This window comes from Xenopus laevis, chromosome 4S, assembly GCF_017654675.1.
Source record: "Xenopus laevis strain J_2021 chromosome 4S, Xenopus_laevis_v10.1, whole genome shotgun sequence".
In the NCBI taxonomy this organism is placed as follows: Eukaryota; Metazoa; Chordata; class Amphibia; order Anura; family Pipidae; genus Xenopus; species Xenopus laevis.
Window position 1 is genome coordinate 113,804,611 of NC_054378.1, and position 16,078 is coordinate 113,820,688.

General features: G+C 39.8%; 1 protein-coding gene across 5 annotated transcripts in view; it reads right to left on the minus strand.

Annotated features, from left to right (window-relative positions):
• Positions 1–13,200: 13,200 nt before the first annotated feature.
• The window catches only part of tpra1.S (transmembrane protein, adipocyte asscociated 1 S homeolog), a 32,217-nt gene continuing 29,339 nt past the window's right edge, over positions 13,201–16,078 (minus strand). For 4 of the 5 annotated variants that reach the window (XM_041561732.1, XM_041561728.1, XM_041561731.1 and 1 more), the window contains one exon: positions 13,201–13,933. In XM_041561732.1, coding sequence (XP_041417666.1) covers positions 13,699–13,933 — 235 coding nt within the window. In that variant the 3' untranslated portion in view covers positions 13,201–13,698. The remainder of the gene's footprint in view (positions 13,934–16,078) is intronic. The other variant, XM_018261391.2, reaches the window with a different exon arrangement.

The window sequence follows — 16,078 nt, forward strand, 5'->3', positions numbered from 1 at the left end:
CGGAATGGACAGCAGAGGAACTAATTGCTCTGAAAAACCTCTATGATCTACTAGAAGACAATGATAACTATAGAGTGGATGAGAAAGGTCCCTTTACTTCATTAAAACCTAAAAGTAAATTCACGCCTCCCAATACAATCTGTTCTAAGGTTGAAGTATTTCTTGAGGGTTGTACACACGATCTAAAGCTATTACATGAAAAATCTTTACGGAGACCACACCTCATGAACAATCTGTCTTGGAAGGAAAGACAGGGTCTATTACAACTGGAGAGTAACAAGGAGATAGTTATTAAACCAAGCGATAAAGGAGGGAATATCGTTATCCAGGATAGACACCTGTACGTACAAGAATGCCTACGGCAACTAAAGGACACCAGTTGCTATACACTTTTATCCGGAGATCCCACTAAAACATTTCTAATAGATTTAGCATCAATCTTACAAAATGCAAGGGATATGCAATTAATAAGCAAGGATGAATTTGAGTTCATGAAAGTAAAAACACCAATAATTCCCACATTTTACACCATACCAAAGCTTCATAAAAATCCCAATTCACCTCCTGGCCGTCCCATAGTATCGGGTATAGGCAGTCTATCTGAACCCAGTAGCATTTATCTAGATAAAATTTTACAACCTTTTGTAACAAGCCTACCATCATTCATACAAGACTCCATGGATGCACTGAGACATTTGGAAGGTATCACCCTTCAGGAGGATCAATTTTTAGCATGTCTGGATGTTGAATCCCTCTATACAAGCATCATACATGATGTCGGTCTGAGAGCAATAAGTGACACTCTCAAACAAAGAGGCCAACAGTATAGTAAACACAACCAGTTCGTATTAGAACTATTAGAATTCATTCTCAAACATAATTACTTCACTTTCAGTGGGAAATACTACCACCAAGTAAGGGGGACCGCCATGGGGAGTACCTGCGCCCCCACTTATGCTAATCTATATCTGGGATGGTGGGAAAGTAATTTTGTCTTTAGTGATGACCTAATTGAATATTCACAATACATCACACTCTGGCTGCGCTACATAGACGATGTAGTGTTAATTTGGAGCGGAACCACTGTTAAATTTAATGAATTCGTTCAAAAACTTAACATTAATAAAATCAATCTACGAGTCACGTCAGAAATTAGCCACGACTCAGTAAATTTTCTGGATATCCATATATATCGAGATGAACACAATAACTTACAAACCTCGGTCTATAGGAAAAACACCGCTACCAACAACTTACTACACGCCAAAAGTCAACATCTGAGCAATCTAATCAAAGGAATACCCACGGGACAATATCTCCGTATTAGAAGGATATGCAGCACCTTAGACAGTTTCAAAATAGAAGCAAAAAAACTTTATGATAGGTTTAAACAGAGAGGATATAGCCACAATTGTTTAAAAAGAGCGTACAAAAGAGCTCTTGAATCTGACCGTAGCAACCTACTCATCCCTAAAAAATACAATACCACTAAAAAAACTAAAAAATCAGAAGAGGGGTTAAATGGTAAACAACAAATAAGACTGATAGGTGACTACAGCAGTCAACAAAAAGAAATTTTCAGTATTTTACAGAAACATTGGTATATCCTTGAACAAGATGCTGATCTCAAAGAGGTCATTGGTAACCATCCCCAAATTACTTATAGACGGAGCAAAAATTTAAATGACAGACTTATACGTAGCCATTACAGCAACCCGGTACAATCCACTTGGCTTACACACAATACTAAGGGATGCTACAGATGCGGACATTGTTTAGCATGCCCTTTTATATGCAAAAGCACTAAGGTCACTGGCAGACTTGATAATAATGAACACACTTTAAAACAATTTATGAACTGTAAGACCACAGGAGTCATATACATAATGGAATGTGTATGTGGTAAGAAATACGTTGGAAAGACAAAAAGAGAGTTCAGGAGACGCATATTAGAACACGTGGGCGATGTACGTAACAAAAGAAACACATCGGTTGCTAACCACGTAAACCTATACCACAATGGAGATCTTGCAGCAATGAAATTTACTGCTGTAGAACATATTAAGTCCACCGCCAGAGTTGGAGACTTAGATAACAAACTTCTTCAACGAGAAGCGGAATGGATCTATTGGTTGAACACCAAGGCACCGCAAGGCCTAAATGAGGGCTTCACGTTTAGCCCCTTTCTATGATACCTCCTCAAAAAATAACTTTTTCCCCAAAAATGTTCCTTAAAAATCATTTGATCTTTTTCTTTTTCCTGTATTTACTATTTGTTATCTACTTTCATTTCATTTTTTGTAAATTTCTTTAGTTTATTCACTTCTGTAATTCTGTAGATTTAATAACTTAAATGGGGTCCGGTCCTCTATTTACATTAGGCAAAACGCCCACCTTTCAATTACATATAATTGCATTATTTAGTTAGATGGCGCATGCGCATCTGGGACAGCAGCGAGACTGTTAGGAACGCATGGGTGCTCATTCTGAGGCATACAAGGTAACGCATGCGCACCTATAATGAAGCGGCTTGATATCTCATGAAGAGTTGTCTGAACGCATGCGCATCTGACACAGAAGCGACGCTGATCTGTAGGCAGCGCCGCGCATGCGCATTCCATGGGGAGCCACGCTGTCTCATGCGGTGGGCGGAGATTCAACGTTACTTGGTGACGTATGCGGAAATGGAGACGCATCCAGCCCAACAAAGAAACCGGAACCCTATTTAAACCAGATTTGGACACGCGCAACTCACTTATGCCCCTGAAGAAGCCGGGTTACCGGTGAAACGCGTCGGGAGGCATAGGTGGACGTTAGGGGACCAGCCCCTACACGCTCCCTACGTAGCCAGGTAGTGTTCTTGGGAAAATTACGGAAGGGAGGTGTGGGGTTTACAGCAATCTCAGAGCCACAAGAATGGCTGAAAATAGGCAACCCTAAACTCTTTAATTTAAACTTGGCTGGCAGTCATTTGGACCTATTGGTACTTCACTTTGGAAGTCTGAGGTTGATACATTATTTGTGCTGGAATATCCCCAGACGTCCATTCTATGTTTTTAAGTGTGTGTATTTTATGGACATGGTTCAGCTTCCCTGAAATGGATTTTCAGTGTTGTGTGGTGTGTAGTTGGCAGCGTGGTCTGCTTTTTTAAAATGAATGAAATAAAAATGGAATTTTAGTTACTTGTGTATTTCTGAAAACACCTGAACTGGTTAAATAGAGGACTGCAGGGTGGCGACAGTCAATACAAACTGTTACCATTGAGTAAGTCCTCAAACATTTTTTGGCTATTGATACATTATTTAACCTGCGAGTGTGTTGATACTTTGTAGTATTTGACTTCAGTTACTCAATTGAATCAATCAAAGTACAAAAGTGATATTCTCCTGATGAATCTGGGCATGAAGCGAAACGCGTAGGGAATGCTATCATTGGCAGACTGGCATGTGGACTAGCCCTCACTCTTTGAGTTGGTTGGGTGAATGAATTGGGTGGGTGAGGGTGGCTCTTGGATTAAAGGAAAACTATACCCCCCAAACAATGTAGGTCTCTATAAAAAGATATTGCATAAAACAGCTCATATGTAAAACTCTGCTTCATGTAAATAAACCATTTTCATAATAATATATTTTTTTAGTAGTATGTGCCATTGGGTAATCATAAATAGAAAATTGCCATTTTAAAAAATAAGGGCCGCCCCCTGGGATCCTAGGATTCTCGGTGCACACAAACATACCAAACATGTTAGGTCACATGAGCCAATTAACAGAGTGCTGTGTTTTGCTTCAACACTTCTTCCTGTTATAGTTAGAGTTGTAGTATTTCTGGTCAGGTGATCTCTGAGGCAGCACACAGACCATCACAAAATGGTGGCTCAAAGCAAGAGATGTAAAAGGGCAAGATTTACTTAAATATATAAACCAATTTAGTAAGATTGTTTAATATGCCACTTAATATGATGTAAACTATCTGTTGCTTAAGTGTTCATTTTGGGGTATAGTTTTCCTTTAATTAATAAAGGCAGTATAGCTATCTTATAGGACAGTGATCCCCCAACCAGTAGCTCGTGAGTAACATGTTGCTCTCCAACCCCTTGGATATTGCTCCCAGTGGTCTCAAAGCCGGAGCTTATTTTTGAATTCCAGGCAAGTTTTAGTTCTATAAAAACCAAAAGGTTAGGGATCCCTGCTATAGGTAGAATAAATTGAAGACACCACTGTCCACAAGCTATTTGAGGTTTAAGGGCATGGTCCCTTGTCCACAGAAGTTTTCTAAGTGGATGTTTGTTTATAATGTGATCTGTTATGTGGTTTTGGTTTTAATGATTAACTATTCAATGTAAGACACCTCATGAATCAATTGGTTCATTAACTAGAGGCAATTGAAGATGGTTTGGATTCCTTAAAGGGATACTGTCATGGGAAAAAAAAAAATTTTCAAAATGCATCAGTTAATAGTGCTGCTCCAGCAGAATTCTGCACTGAAATCCATTTCTCAAAAGAGCAAACAGATGTTTTTATATTTAATTTTGAAATCTGACATGGGGCTAGACATATTGTCAATTTCCCAGCTGCCGCTGGTCATGTGACTTGTGCCTGCACTTTAGGAGAGGAATCTTTCTGGCAGGCTGCTGTTTTTCCTTCTCAATGTAACTGAATGTGTCTCAGTGGGACATGGGTTTTTACTATTGAGTGTTGTTCTTAGATCTACCAGGCAGCTGATATCTTGTGTTAGGCAGCTGCTATCTGGTTACCTTCCCATTGTTCTTTTGTTTGGCTGCTGGGGGGGAAAAGGGAGGGGGGTGCTATCACTCCAACTTGCAGTACAGCAGTAAAGAGTGATTGAAGTTTATCAGAGCACAAGTCACATGACTTGGGGCAGCTGGGAAATTGACAAAATGTCTAGCCCCATGTCAGATTTCAAAACGGAATATAAAAAAATCTGTTTGCTCTTTTGAGAAATGGATTCCAGTGCAGAATTCTGCTGGAGCAGCACTATTAACTGATTCATTTTGAAAAAAAATTTTTTCCGATGACAGTATCCCTTTAAAATAAACCTCTGTTTTTTGGTCGGCCCGAAAACCTGCGGGACCCCTGTGATGAGCAGGTGCCGGCTGATCAACTGAGTTTGGTCATGGGCGAGTGGCAGCTAGTATTTGCTGCCAGCTCAGCCCCATTTTGATCTCTTGGCACTGCCCAATAGGTATGCACCAATATTTGTGATTTAGCTGAATCCGGCATCCTTCTCAAAGAAAGAAGACTGAACCGAATCCTAAATTGCATATTCAAATGAATTTTTTTCATTGCCTACTGCAATCTCAAGCACATTTGGCGCATGCGCAGTTGCTATAAGCAGGAAGACTGCTCCAACTGCACATGCGCCATTATGGAGGTCACTTACAAAAGAAGACCGGAGATCTGGAAGATGGCGCCCATGAGCTTCACTGCGCTTACTCTGCACCAATACGTGTGCAAATTCTTAGGGGCAATTTCAGGGGTAACTAACTATGCGTTGGGGGGAAGCAGGGAGGGGGTACTACCTAGGATAGTTGATTTTGTGATGGCGCTACACACCAATATTACAACTAAAAAAATACACTTGTTGGGTTAGGAATGAAATTTTACATGGTAGAGTTAATTATTTGCAGTGTAAACAGAGTCATTTAAAAATAAAAATCATGATAGAATCCCTTTAAGGATTCAGTTCAGGCAGGCATGAGGATTAGGCCGAATCCTACTGAAAAAGACGAAATTCTGGCCGCATACCAAAGTGAATCCTGTATTCTGTGCATCCCTACTGTCCAAGTCCCATTAGTGATGGGGCAACATTTACTTATAAACTAACACTTGCCCTGCCCTTCCAATGAGAGTAGGTGTGGGTGTATATAAATCTGTGTAGCAGACAGGGTCAGGCTCGGATTGGGTAAGAGGCAGATGCAGTCAAGATTTTTAGACTCGCACTATTCACACCTTTTATCTGATCTACCAGAAGGTTCCTTAGTGGCCCCAACATTTTGAAAGTAAAAAGAGGGACAAAAATTTTTTTCGTACGTAGCTCAGCAACAAAAACTGACCACGCCCCTTTCGGTGGCCACACCCCCTAATTGCCATGTTCATTTTACGAAATTTGCCAGGTTATGAAAGTTTGAAAATATTTCTCCTTATCTAAACAGTTTTTTTGTGTCTCAAAATTGTTACAAAGTATCTTATTTGCACCTGTTAGCTGTTCTGGGCTCTCTGCTAAAAGCCAATTAAAGGGCAACTAAAGTCTAAAATAGAATAATGTTAGAAATGCTGTATTTTATATACTAAATATAAACATGAACTTACTGCAACAGCAGCCTAATAAGACAAATGATTTATGCTTTCAAAGTTGGCGCAGGGGGCTGTCATCTTGTAACTTTGTTAGACATTTCTGCAAGACCAAGACTGTGCACATGCTCAGTGCGGTCTGGGCTTCAGTTGGAAGGTTAAGCTTAGGGATCGTCCTAAATGATCAAAACAGCACAAGTCAAATAATATCTGCCATAGAAGCCAATACAGCAAGACTGATTAATAATCAGAATATAAAGACTGCAAAAATGGGATTTTATATTTTTTATATACTGCACTGAGTCTCTGGATATAAATCTCTACAGGGAATCCAACAATGCTGCTCGAGTTCTGGGATCGTTTACCAGCACAGCAGTTAGGGACCGTCTGACAATTCCTATCCACAGCAGTAAAAGACGGGGGAATTTTGTTGCATACAGTCAGGTTTATTATAAAAACAGACATTTTTTAATTAAAGTATATTGGAGATAGATTTCTTTTTCATTAAACAAAGTAAAAATGGGATTTTATATTTTTGCCTTTACATCCCCTTTAAGTTAGAAACTTTGTTTATTTTCCTGGCTGTTCAGTGCAGAGAAAATAGGGACTTTCCAGTACAAATGAGGGACTGCAGGTTGAGCTGAGGGACTATCCCTCTGAAAAAGGGACAGTTGGGAGGTATTTTAATATTTCATTTCTGTGAGAGTGAGACCAAAGCGTCAGGTTTTCTGGTAGGAGACCCAGTTGACAGTGATTTGCAGTTGTTCATGCAGATTATACAAGGTTCTGTAATCATTATATATACATAGAACTAACCCACTGCATATATTTTTCTAAAGCAGCCTTTATTTTTAACCATCATAAAAATATACTATTTACATTTCATATAATATTTGTAAATACATAGACATTTATTTTCTCTCCTCAGTATTACCTGCATTTATTTAATCTGCTTCTGACAAGTATTTCTGCTCTTCAGCCAACCAGATGGGAGCCTGGAATGTTTCAGGTACGAGACAATAAAAATGCAGGATAATGATAAATACAGACAATTGGTAATTTACCCATCAGTATTTGCACATCTCCCCCTATTAAACAAAGGAATAGGTGATTGCTTTATATTGTCTACAGCCAGTTCAAATGATTTCCAGCATTCTGGCAGCAATAGGTTAAAGAAATATATCATTTTTAGTTTTTTTTTTTTACAAAGGACTTCAATCAGTTATCGGCAATCTGCAGCCACCTGACTGGGGTTGCACGTTACCAATTACTCACTTAGGGCGATTTCGGCACGATCCGACGCGCTGCGCAAAAACGCAGGCATTAAGCCGGATGCGATGAAAATAAGGTAAGCAACAGGAACATCGAATGAATTAGCAGCGTTCATTCGACGCGACACAACTGTCGGATGCAGACGCTGCGTGCTGCGTCTGCATCCGACAGGCGTGTTGCATCGGATGAATGTTGCAACGTCATCAGACATTTCCATCTCTTACCTTATTTCAGTCACTTCTGACTTAACGCCTGCGTTTTTGCGCAGCACGTCGGATCGCACCAAAATCGCCCATGGAGTTCCTTCCTTACGGTGCAGTCCAGCTTTTTAGGTTACATACACATGGGTTTCTTTGTGCTTGATATTTATATAACGGCCACAGGTTAGCTGCATATTAAACACAGTAAAAATCTGCATTAAAAGCTGCCATGATGCATCCAAATGCGATTCACAGCTGCATTTGTTTTATTGTGTTCACAATGCTCCTGACCTGCATTAAGATATAATTTGATATTACAAGAACAAAAATACACCTGGGCATATATAGCCGTATCCTTAATCTATTGTTGAGATTCAATAAAATGTAAAAAAAGAAAATCCCTACTCTTGCTCTCAATCAAGGAGCCAATCAGTCATCAGTGACCAAAGTAGAGCTGAATAACAAGAGACCTGAAAGCATCTGCTGAGAATACAATATTCATGTCACATTTTTGGGCTTAAAATACACTAGCTTTAGGCAAACTTGCATTTTTCCCCAAGTGTCCTTGAGGTAGATACAGCACATAAGTCAAATCAATACTAAATTTATTGTCCAGCATTATCCGGGTGGTTTGGAGGAGTTGTCTCACATTAAAGAGAAATACTGTGCAGTTGTCTTAAATAACTTCTGCTTGTAAAGCGGATTATAAAAGGGAACCTTAAAGGAGAACTAAAGCCTAACTAAAGAAGTAGCTAGAAATGTTGTACATTGTGGTTGGGCTTCTGTACCAGCCCAAGGCAACCACAGCCCATTAGAAGTAAAGATCTGTGTCTCCAAAGATGCCCAAGTAGCTCCCAGTCTTCTTTTCTGCTGATTCACTGCACATGCTCTGTGCTGCTGTCACTTACTGAGCTTAGGGACCCACTCATAATATACAGTACACATAGAATAGAAATGTCACAATATAAGGCTGATAAGTAATTAATACAGATAATTACTACATGACAGCACAGAAACCAGTGCAATTAGCATCAGAATTTAATAATCAGCCCTGTAGCATCATCTTATATTACAGACCAACCTCATTCTCTGCTGGATAATTAGTGACGAGCCCTAAGCTTAGCTTCTCAACAGCTGCTCAGAGCCCACTGAGCATGTGAGTGTCACAGACACTCCTAAATTTGAAGTCCTGGATCATTATTTCTACAGAGAAGCTGATTCAATAAGTTCAGTATTTAAAATATGTAATTTCTAGCCATATTCATTTTTAGTTCTCCTTTAAAGGACAAGAAAAGCACAAAGCAATCGTGTCCACGTATAAAGTACTTATGTATCAGGGGGTTCACATGGCAGTAATCATTATGCCATAGGGATGCTGTACCTCTGGGCAGGCATATATATTAGTACAAGCTGATGAGAATGTATAAGTGCAGGGGTTTATTTACCCTTTAAATTAAGTGCTATGTTAAACTGACTTTCTAAAGAATTTTTTTTCCCCAAAATATCCATTCGGTTTTGAAACTGCAACAGCAGAAATGAAAAGAAATGTACAAGAAATGTACAAGAAATGTACAAGAAATGTCTGTGGCAGAACACAGAAGAGAATTGTATACAAAATGTACGGCAGATACAAGACTTTCTATCTAGGGATGCAGCGAATCCAGGATTCGGTTCCGGATTCGGCCAGGATTCAGGCTTTTTCAGCAGAATTCTGCCCGGCCGAACTGAATCTGAATTTGCATATGCAAATTAGGGACAGGGAGGGAAATCATGTGACGTTTTGTCATAAAACAAGGAAGTAAAAAATGTTTTCCCCTTCCCACCCCTAATTTGCATATGCAAATGCAAATTAGGATTTGGTTCGGTATTCAGCCAAATCTTTCGCAAAGGATTCAGGGGTTCGGCCGAATCGAAAATAGTGGATTTGGTGCATCCCTATTTCTATCCAGTGGGTAAAGTGAAAGAGGCATTTGTATCTCCTTATATACAGCTACCACAGGAGCCAGAAACTGCTCCCCACAACTGCCCTCTATCCTGGAGGTCTTGGGCTAGCACTTCATAAATCCATAGGAATATGCTTTACTCCTCTATTGATAACACTAGCACACTCAGGGGCATTATATTTACTAAAGGGTTAAACTATAGTCCACCTTTTGATAAACATGCCCCTAAATGCTCTATAAAACTAACGAGAGAACTGTGGGGTTCGCCTTTACTGAACTGGAGCGAACTCAATTTTCACCCTCTCTAAACAAATGACAGAAAACAGAACAGGTGAAAACAGAGCTCACTGCTGAACATTTTCACATCTACAGGATTTTTTTTTTAACTGTATATTTCTAATCTCTGTTTTCACCCTTTGATAAATATGCCCTTAAGTGTGCAAACAGAGGGTAAAAATGCAGGTCACTTGACCTTGTTACTTGCAGCCAAAGATTATCCCAATAAACCAGCGGGCCCCTAATTAACCAGCTGATTTTCTGACCATTGGCAGGTTTTATTATAGAGAACCAATGTCATGAATGATCACCCAACCTCTCACTCAGCACCGATATCTTTATCATGCTGACCAAAACCTTTGGGATCAAGAATTCAGCCAACAATAAATGTAGCCGAGTACAAATATGAGGAACCCGTGTACCCTCAGGGCTCAGAGTCCATCCCAATAGCTCAGAAACATCATCAATACTATAGGAGAAGGCTGTTTGTATAACAAGTTAATTATCTAGTCCTCTAGTAGGTGTAACTGTATAGTGATCCTTGCTTGCCTACAAAATTATAATGCATTAAAACCATAGGTTCCGAGCCTTAAAACCATGAAAACGCTCAGCATTCCATGGACAGCCACCAGTTGCCATATCTATGTATTAACCATCATATCAGAACCAATAATTTGTACAAACACTTCTTCTGAGCCATTGTACTGCACCCATAAACTCCCACCCACAATCCACAAAGGTAAAAACACTTTAAAAGAAGCACATTTTTCTGTAAAGCAAATAAAAAAGCCAGTAAAAAAAGCAAAAAGGCCAAGTGCAACAATCTGCTGATTAATCCTCCTTTTCCTTCAAATGCAGCACAGCCAAATCACTTATTAGAGAATCTAACTGCAATACTAGGTCTATGGAGGCATGAATTCAAAGAGGAATCTGGGCACAGCATGCGACAGAGCCGATGTTGCTACACGTTGCATTAGGCTGTTGACATGCAATAAAACAATGCAACAAAACAGTTTGCTGTAACCTCTGTCTTTTTCCCAATGGTTAAAGGGGATCTATCACGAAAATGAAAATTGAATATAAGTTTCAACCCAATGAAATAAGACACTAAATACAATCGATTAAAAATTCTGCACCGTTTAAGAAATAATCACGTTACTCTTCAGTATCTCACTCTCCAAAACCGTTTCCTCTTCATGCTGAGGTCTGGGTCAGGTTTTGATTGACAGGTAGGTCGAATACATCTTTTAGGGGGGATCCCTTTCTTAGCAGAATAAAGCTCTCCATAGACACGATGATTCTTCTTGCCGAACGACCGACTTTAGGGAAGTCCGACCAATCCTTAGAAATTATCGTGCGGTTAGTGGGATTCGAACGATCGTACATGTTACGATTTTTCGGTCGACATCTGTCAGGAAATTGATCGGCCAGGTCAATAAATCTTTGTCGGCCCCAGTGCAATCTATCTATTTTGCAGGGCCAAGCAGGCAGCTCCCCTTTGTTTTCCTGGCAAATTGGTCTTTTTAGTTGATGGTCAATTCGTACGATCTTTCCGAGAAAATCATGGTCTCACAATGAGTATCGGCTCTTTTAAAAATCTTAACATCTATGGCCAGCTTAACTCAAATAACCAACTCCAGCAGGGACAAAAGGTAACAAAATAATGGACTCTGGCAAACACCCTGCACACAGAGAAACAGGATTTCCATCAGAGCCAGAGCACCCCCCCCCCCAAAGAATGTAATAGACCCAACTGTCAATCAAAAACTGACTCCACCTACTGCATGAAGACCGAATGACGAGAGACCGGTTGCTCAGAGGGGGAGCGTGAAGAGTAACTTGATTATCTCATAAATGGTACTGAATTTTTAATTGATTTTATTTAGAAAGTTTCTTATTTCAGTGAGTTGAAGCTCATATTAAATTTTAATTTTCGTGATAGCTCCCTTTTAACCATTAGGAAAAAGACAGAGGTTGCAGAAAACTGTATTTCCAATTACTGTTGCATTGTTCACTGCATATTCTTATTGCATTCTTATTACATTTTCATTTTCACAATAGTTCCCCTTTAAAGATTACATGAGATCTTATTATTATGATTCCTTTCACAGTAACCGATCTAGGAAGCAGCCTTGCACATTGTGACATCCCCTTATCATGCCTCCCAGTCCTGCCAATCACACGGCAGAGGTGCAGGGGTGTTGCAGATTAGGAACGTGGCCAAATATAAACCTAAAATGAAACCGCACACAAACCAAAGGTGATTCTCAACCAGCGCCACCCAAATATAAAATCAAAATAAAACATAACCCAACAGGTTGCAATTAAAAATATGAACACAGTGGATGGCTATTTTAATGACCAGAGTCTATACTGTGTCTAACTACCCTAACTCTTTTTCTCTAGTCACAACTTTTTTTTTTAAAGGGAAACTACCTTAAAATACAAAACAGGCTTGTGTATCCTTAAGTGGGAAGCCCAGCAGTGTCGGTTAAACTATCTACAGTAGGTCTACCTGCTGTAATTGATTTGCAAGTAAGAAAAAAAAAATAGAATGTGAGTTTTGCATAGAAAATGAGAAAACAGCCTGGTATAGGTATAGTGCTGGTCAGAGGTAAAAACTTCTCAACTGCCCCTTTAGAGGAGGATGATACGTTTCATGAAATGCTTCATTTCCAAAATTAAAGGTTAGAAGCTCTTTTTTTTTTTTTTTTTACAATTTAAAGGGGAACTATCGTGAAAATGAAAATTTATAATGCGCTTCAGCATACTGAAATAAGAAACTTTTTAAATACATTCAATTAAATATTCTGTACTGTTTCTGAAATCATTAAATTTATCTTCAATAATGTTTCTCTTCATTCTGTCTTCATTCAGGAGTTGGGTGTCAGATGAATGATCCAATATATCTCATAGGGGGGCTCCCTTTGCCTAGAAGATGTATTAGAGCTCACTCTATTAAAAGCACCAGAAACCCCGTCTCTCTACATGCAGAATTTGTGTAAAAGGCATTTTGTTAGATTTTGTTTATACTGGAATTTGAGTGAGCTCTAAATCATCTGCTAGTAAAGGAAACCCCCCCTATAAGATATATTGGATCATTCATCTGACACCCAACTACTGCATGAAGACAGAATGAAGAGAAACAGATGCTGAGAGAGGAATAGTGAAGATAAACTTGATTATCTAAGAAACGGTGCAGAATATTTAATTGATTTATTTAGATAGTTTCTTATTTCAGTATGAGGAGGCTTATATGAAATTTTCATTTTTGCGATAGTTCCCCTTTAAGGACCGAATCCCTTTAAAACTGGTGCACAACAGAAGACATTTAAATAGAGCGCAGTTCAGTCAAAGGAATCCAGCCGATGACTCTTTATGACTGAAGACCACTGTAAATATTTAGGTATCTGGGAAATGTCAACTTATTCTCAGAATACTGATTCTCTGAGCGGAGGATTTAGTATGCCATTCTTCCCCTGCTCCTGAATGGTATTGTCTATGCTTTGTAAGTGAAACCCAGCAAGGAAAAACACAGTGCAAAGGTTTAGCAGCACTTGCCCTGGTCTCTCCTGTACATTGATGGTGTAGTTCTTGTTTCCTTGGGTGACATTGCAAGAAGGGAAATCAGGACCAATGCCTTTCCATGGAAATATCCACTTCAGTCTAATTTTCGAATCCAGACATTCTGAACGCTAAGCATTTATAGCCTTCCAGCGGTCACTGTCAATGCTGTTGATGCTGCCTACAACATGGGGCATAGAGGCCACGTCATCAAGATAAGCTGTTGTGTCTATTTGGGTGTTGGAGTAGAAGCCAGTGTCTATGCCCTCTTTCTTGGCTACAGCATAAGGGTGAGGGAGGTGAACCTCAGTCTCATCCGGATCATCCACCTGGGATTTGTAGGAGAAGAGGATCTTTGGCTCCGCTCTATGATAAAGACAAAATGAGAAAGTTAAAGGCAGTGGAGTGGATCACAGAAAAGGAGACTCATGACCTATGAGCTGTGCATGATCTTAGTATTTAGCTTAGCGTTTAAAAAAAGCTCAGTTGGCGTAAATACGTATAAACTGCACTACCACTGAAACTAGTGGAAAACACACTATGGCAATTCTCACAGGGCGCTTGGAAGCTGAAATCCGCTATGCAGGGGTCCCCAACCGCCGGGCTGTGAAAAGACTTCAACTGGGCCTGCCAAATTGGACGCCGGCGCTCCAGAATTGGACTCAGACCCTTCCCGACCCCCTCTCCCGGGCTGAAAAAGGTCAGGGACCCCTGCACTACGGGGCGCCGATATGTTTTTCAGCAGAAACGTGAATACGTCAAGAAACTACCAAAACGATAGACTCTATGGGATCTGCATGTTTGAAACCACACTTTACCTAAATACGCAGCGTATTTTAAATATGGCATCCAAATTCTCACGAGATAGATGCCGCATATAAGTTTTTACAGCGTATTAGGGCGGTGACGTCATTACGTTGCGTATTGGCAATCATTCCTGCTCCATTTTGCATGTTTTTGAACAGCTTTTCTATTTCTAGCCAACGGAATTATGGGGAACGAGAACAATGAGAACTGCATGTTAGGAAAAGAAACCTATGTGCCGAAAAACGAATGAAAAACGCATGTTGATGGTTGCATGTGGTTTCAGTGGCGTATTTACGCCCGACCGAACTTTTTTAAAAACGCAACGTAAAAACACCACGTCTGGCCTTGCCCTAAGAGTAAGTGTATTTTCATTCCATGCTGATGGGGTAACATTGATTCCCTTTACTGAGAATTTTCCCTGTAGCTCTATTCCAATTGTGTAACACGTGTTTCCCTTTACTATGACATCTCCCTTTATTTAAAAAGACTATACACTTTAAAGGAACAGTTCAGTGTAAAAATAAAAACTAGGTAAATAAATAGGTTGTGCAATATAAAAAAAAATGTTTCCAATATAGTTAGTTATCCAAAAATGTATAAAGGCTGGAGTAACTGGATGTCTAACATTATAGCCAGAATACGACTTCCTGCTTTGGAGCTCTCTTGGTTTCCACTGATTGGTTACCAGGCAGTAACCAATAATAGACTTGAGAGGGGGGGGCACATGGGTCATAACTGTTGCTTTTGAATCTGAGCTGCATGCTAAGGGTCAATTGCAAACTCATTGAACAGTTATGTCCCATGTGGGTCCCTGACTAACTCAGAGTTAGAGAGCTGAAAAGCAGGAAGTAGTGTTCTGTTCTGTAATGTTAGACATCCAGTCACTCCAGGCTTTATATATTTCATTTTTGTAACTCTAACTATATTAGAAACATTGTTTATTTTGCACAGCCTATCTAGGTACCCTGTTTTTATTTTATTTATTTTATTACTGAACTGTTCCTTTAAGGGATCCTAAGATATGTGCCCTCACTGAACAGATATGTCCCATGTGGCACCCCTTAAAGGAGAATTCAACCCGTAATGGAAAAAAAAAACCCTCCCCCCTACCCTGGGTAGACCCGCCTCCCTCCTCCTCCCCCAGCCTCCCTGCCCCCCGGGCAAATGCCCCTAATTTTTTACTCACTCCTCTGTGCAGATTCTGGCCTCTGAGTTCACAGCAGCCATCTTCTTTCTTTGGTCTTTTTGGGAAGTTTCGGCACATGCGCAGTTGGAGTAAATTTCCAATGAACGAAAATTTCCAAAAGATTACCGGAGTAGAAGAAGATGGCTGCTTTGAACTCCAAGGCCAGAATCTGCACGGAATGGTGAGTAATAAATTAGGGGCATTTGCCCCAGGGGGAGGGGTTTAAACTTTTTTCTCCTTTAAACTCAGCGTTAGAGAGCTGAAAATTAGTGTTCTGTATATTTGCATGAATGTTTCCAATCAAATCTACATATCCTTGATGACTTTCTGTTAAACTACTACATCACTGCAAGGCTAGAATAAAAAAAAAAAAAAATAAACACAAAGTTCTGCTTTATGTGATAGCTCTGGCCAAGCAACTGTGCAAGTGTATGGCCAATGATCATAGAAAACAAGATAATGTGTCAAACAGACCCAAAACAGACCCTAACACACAAGTTATAAAAAGCTAGCCAGGG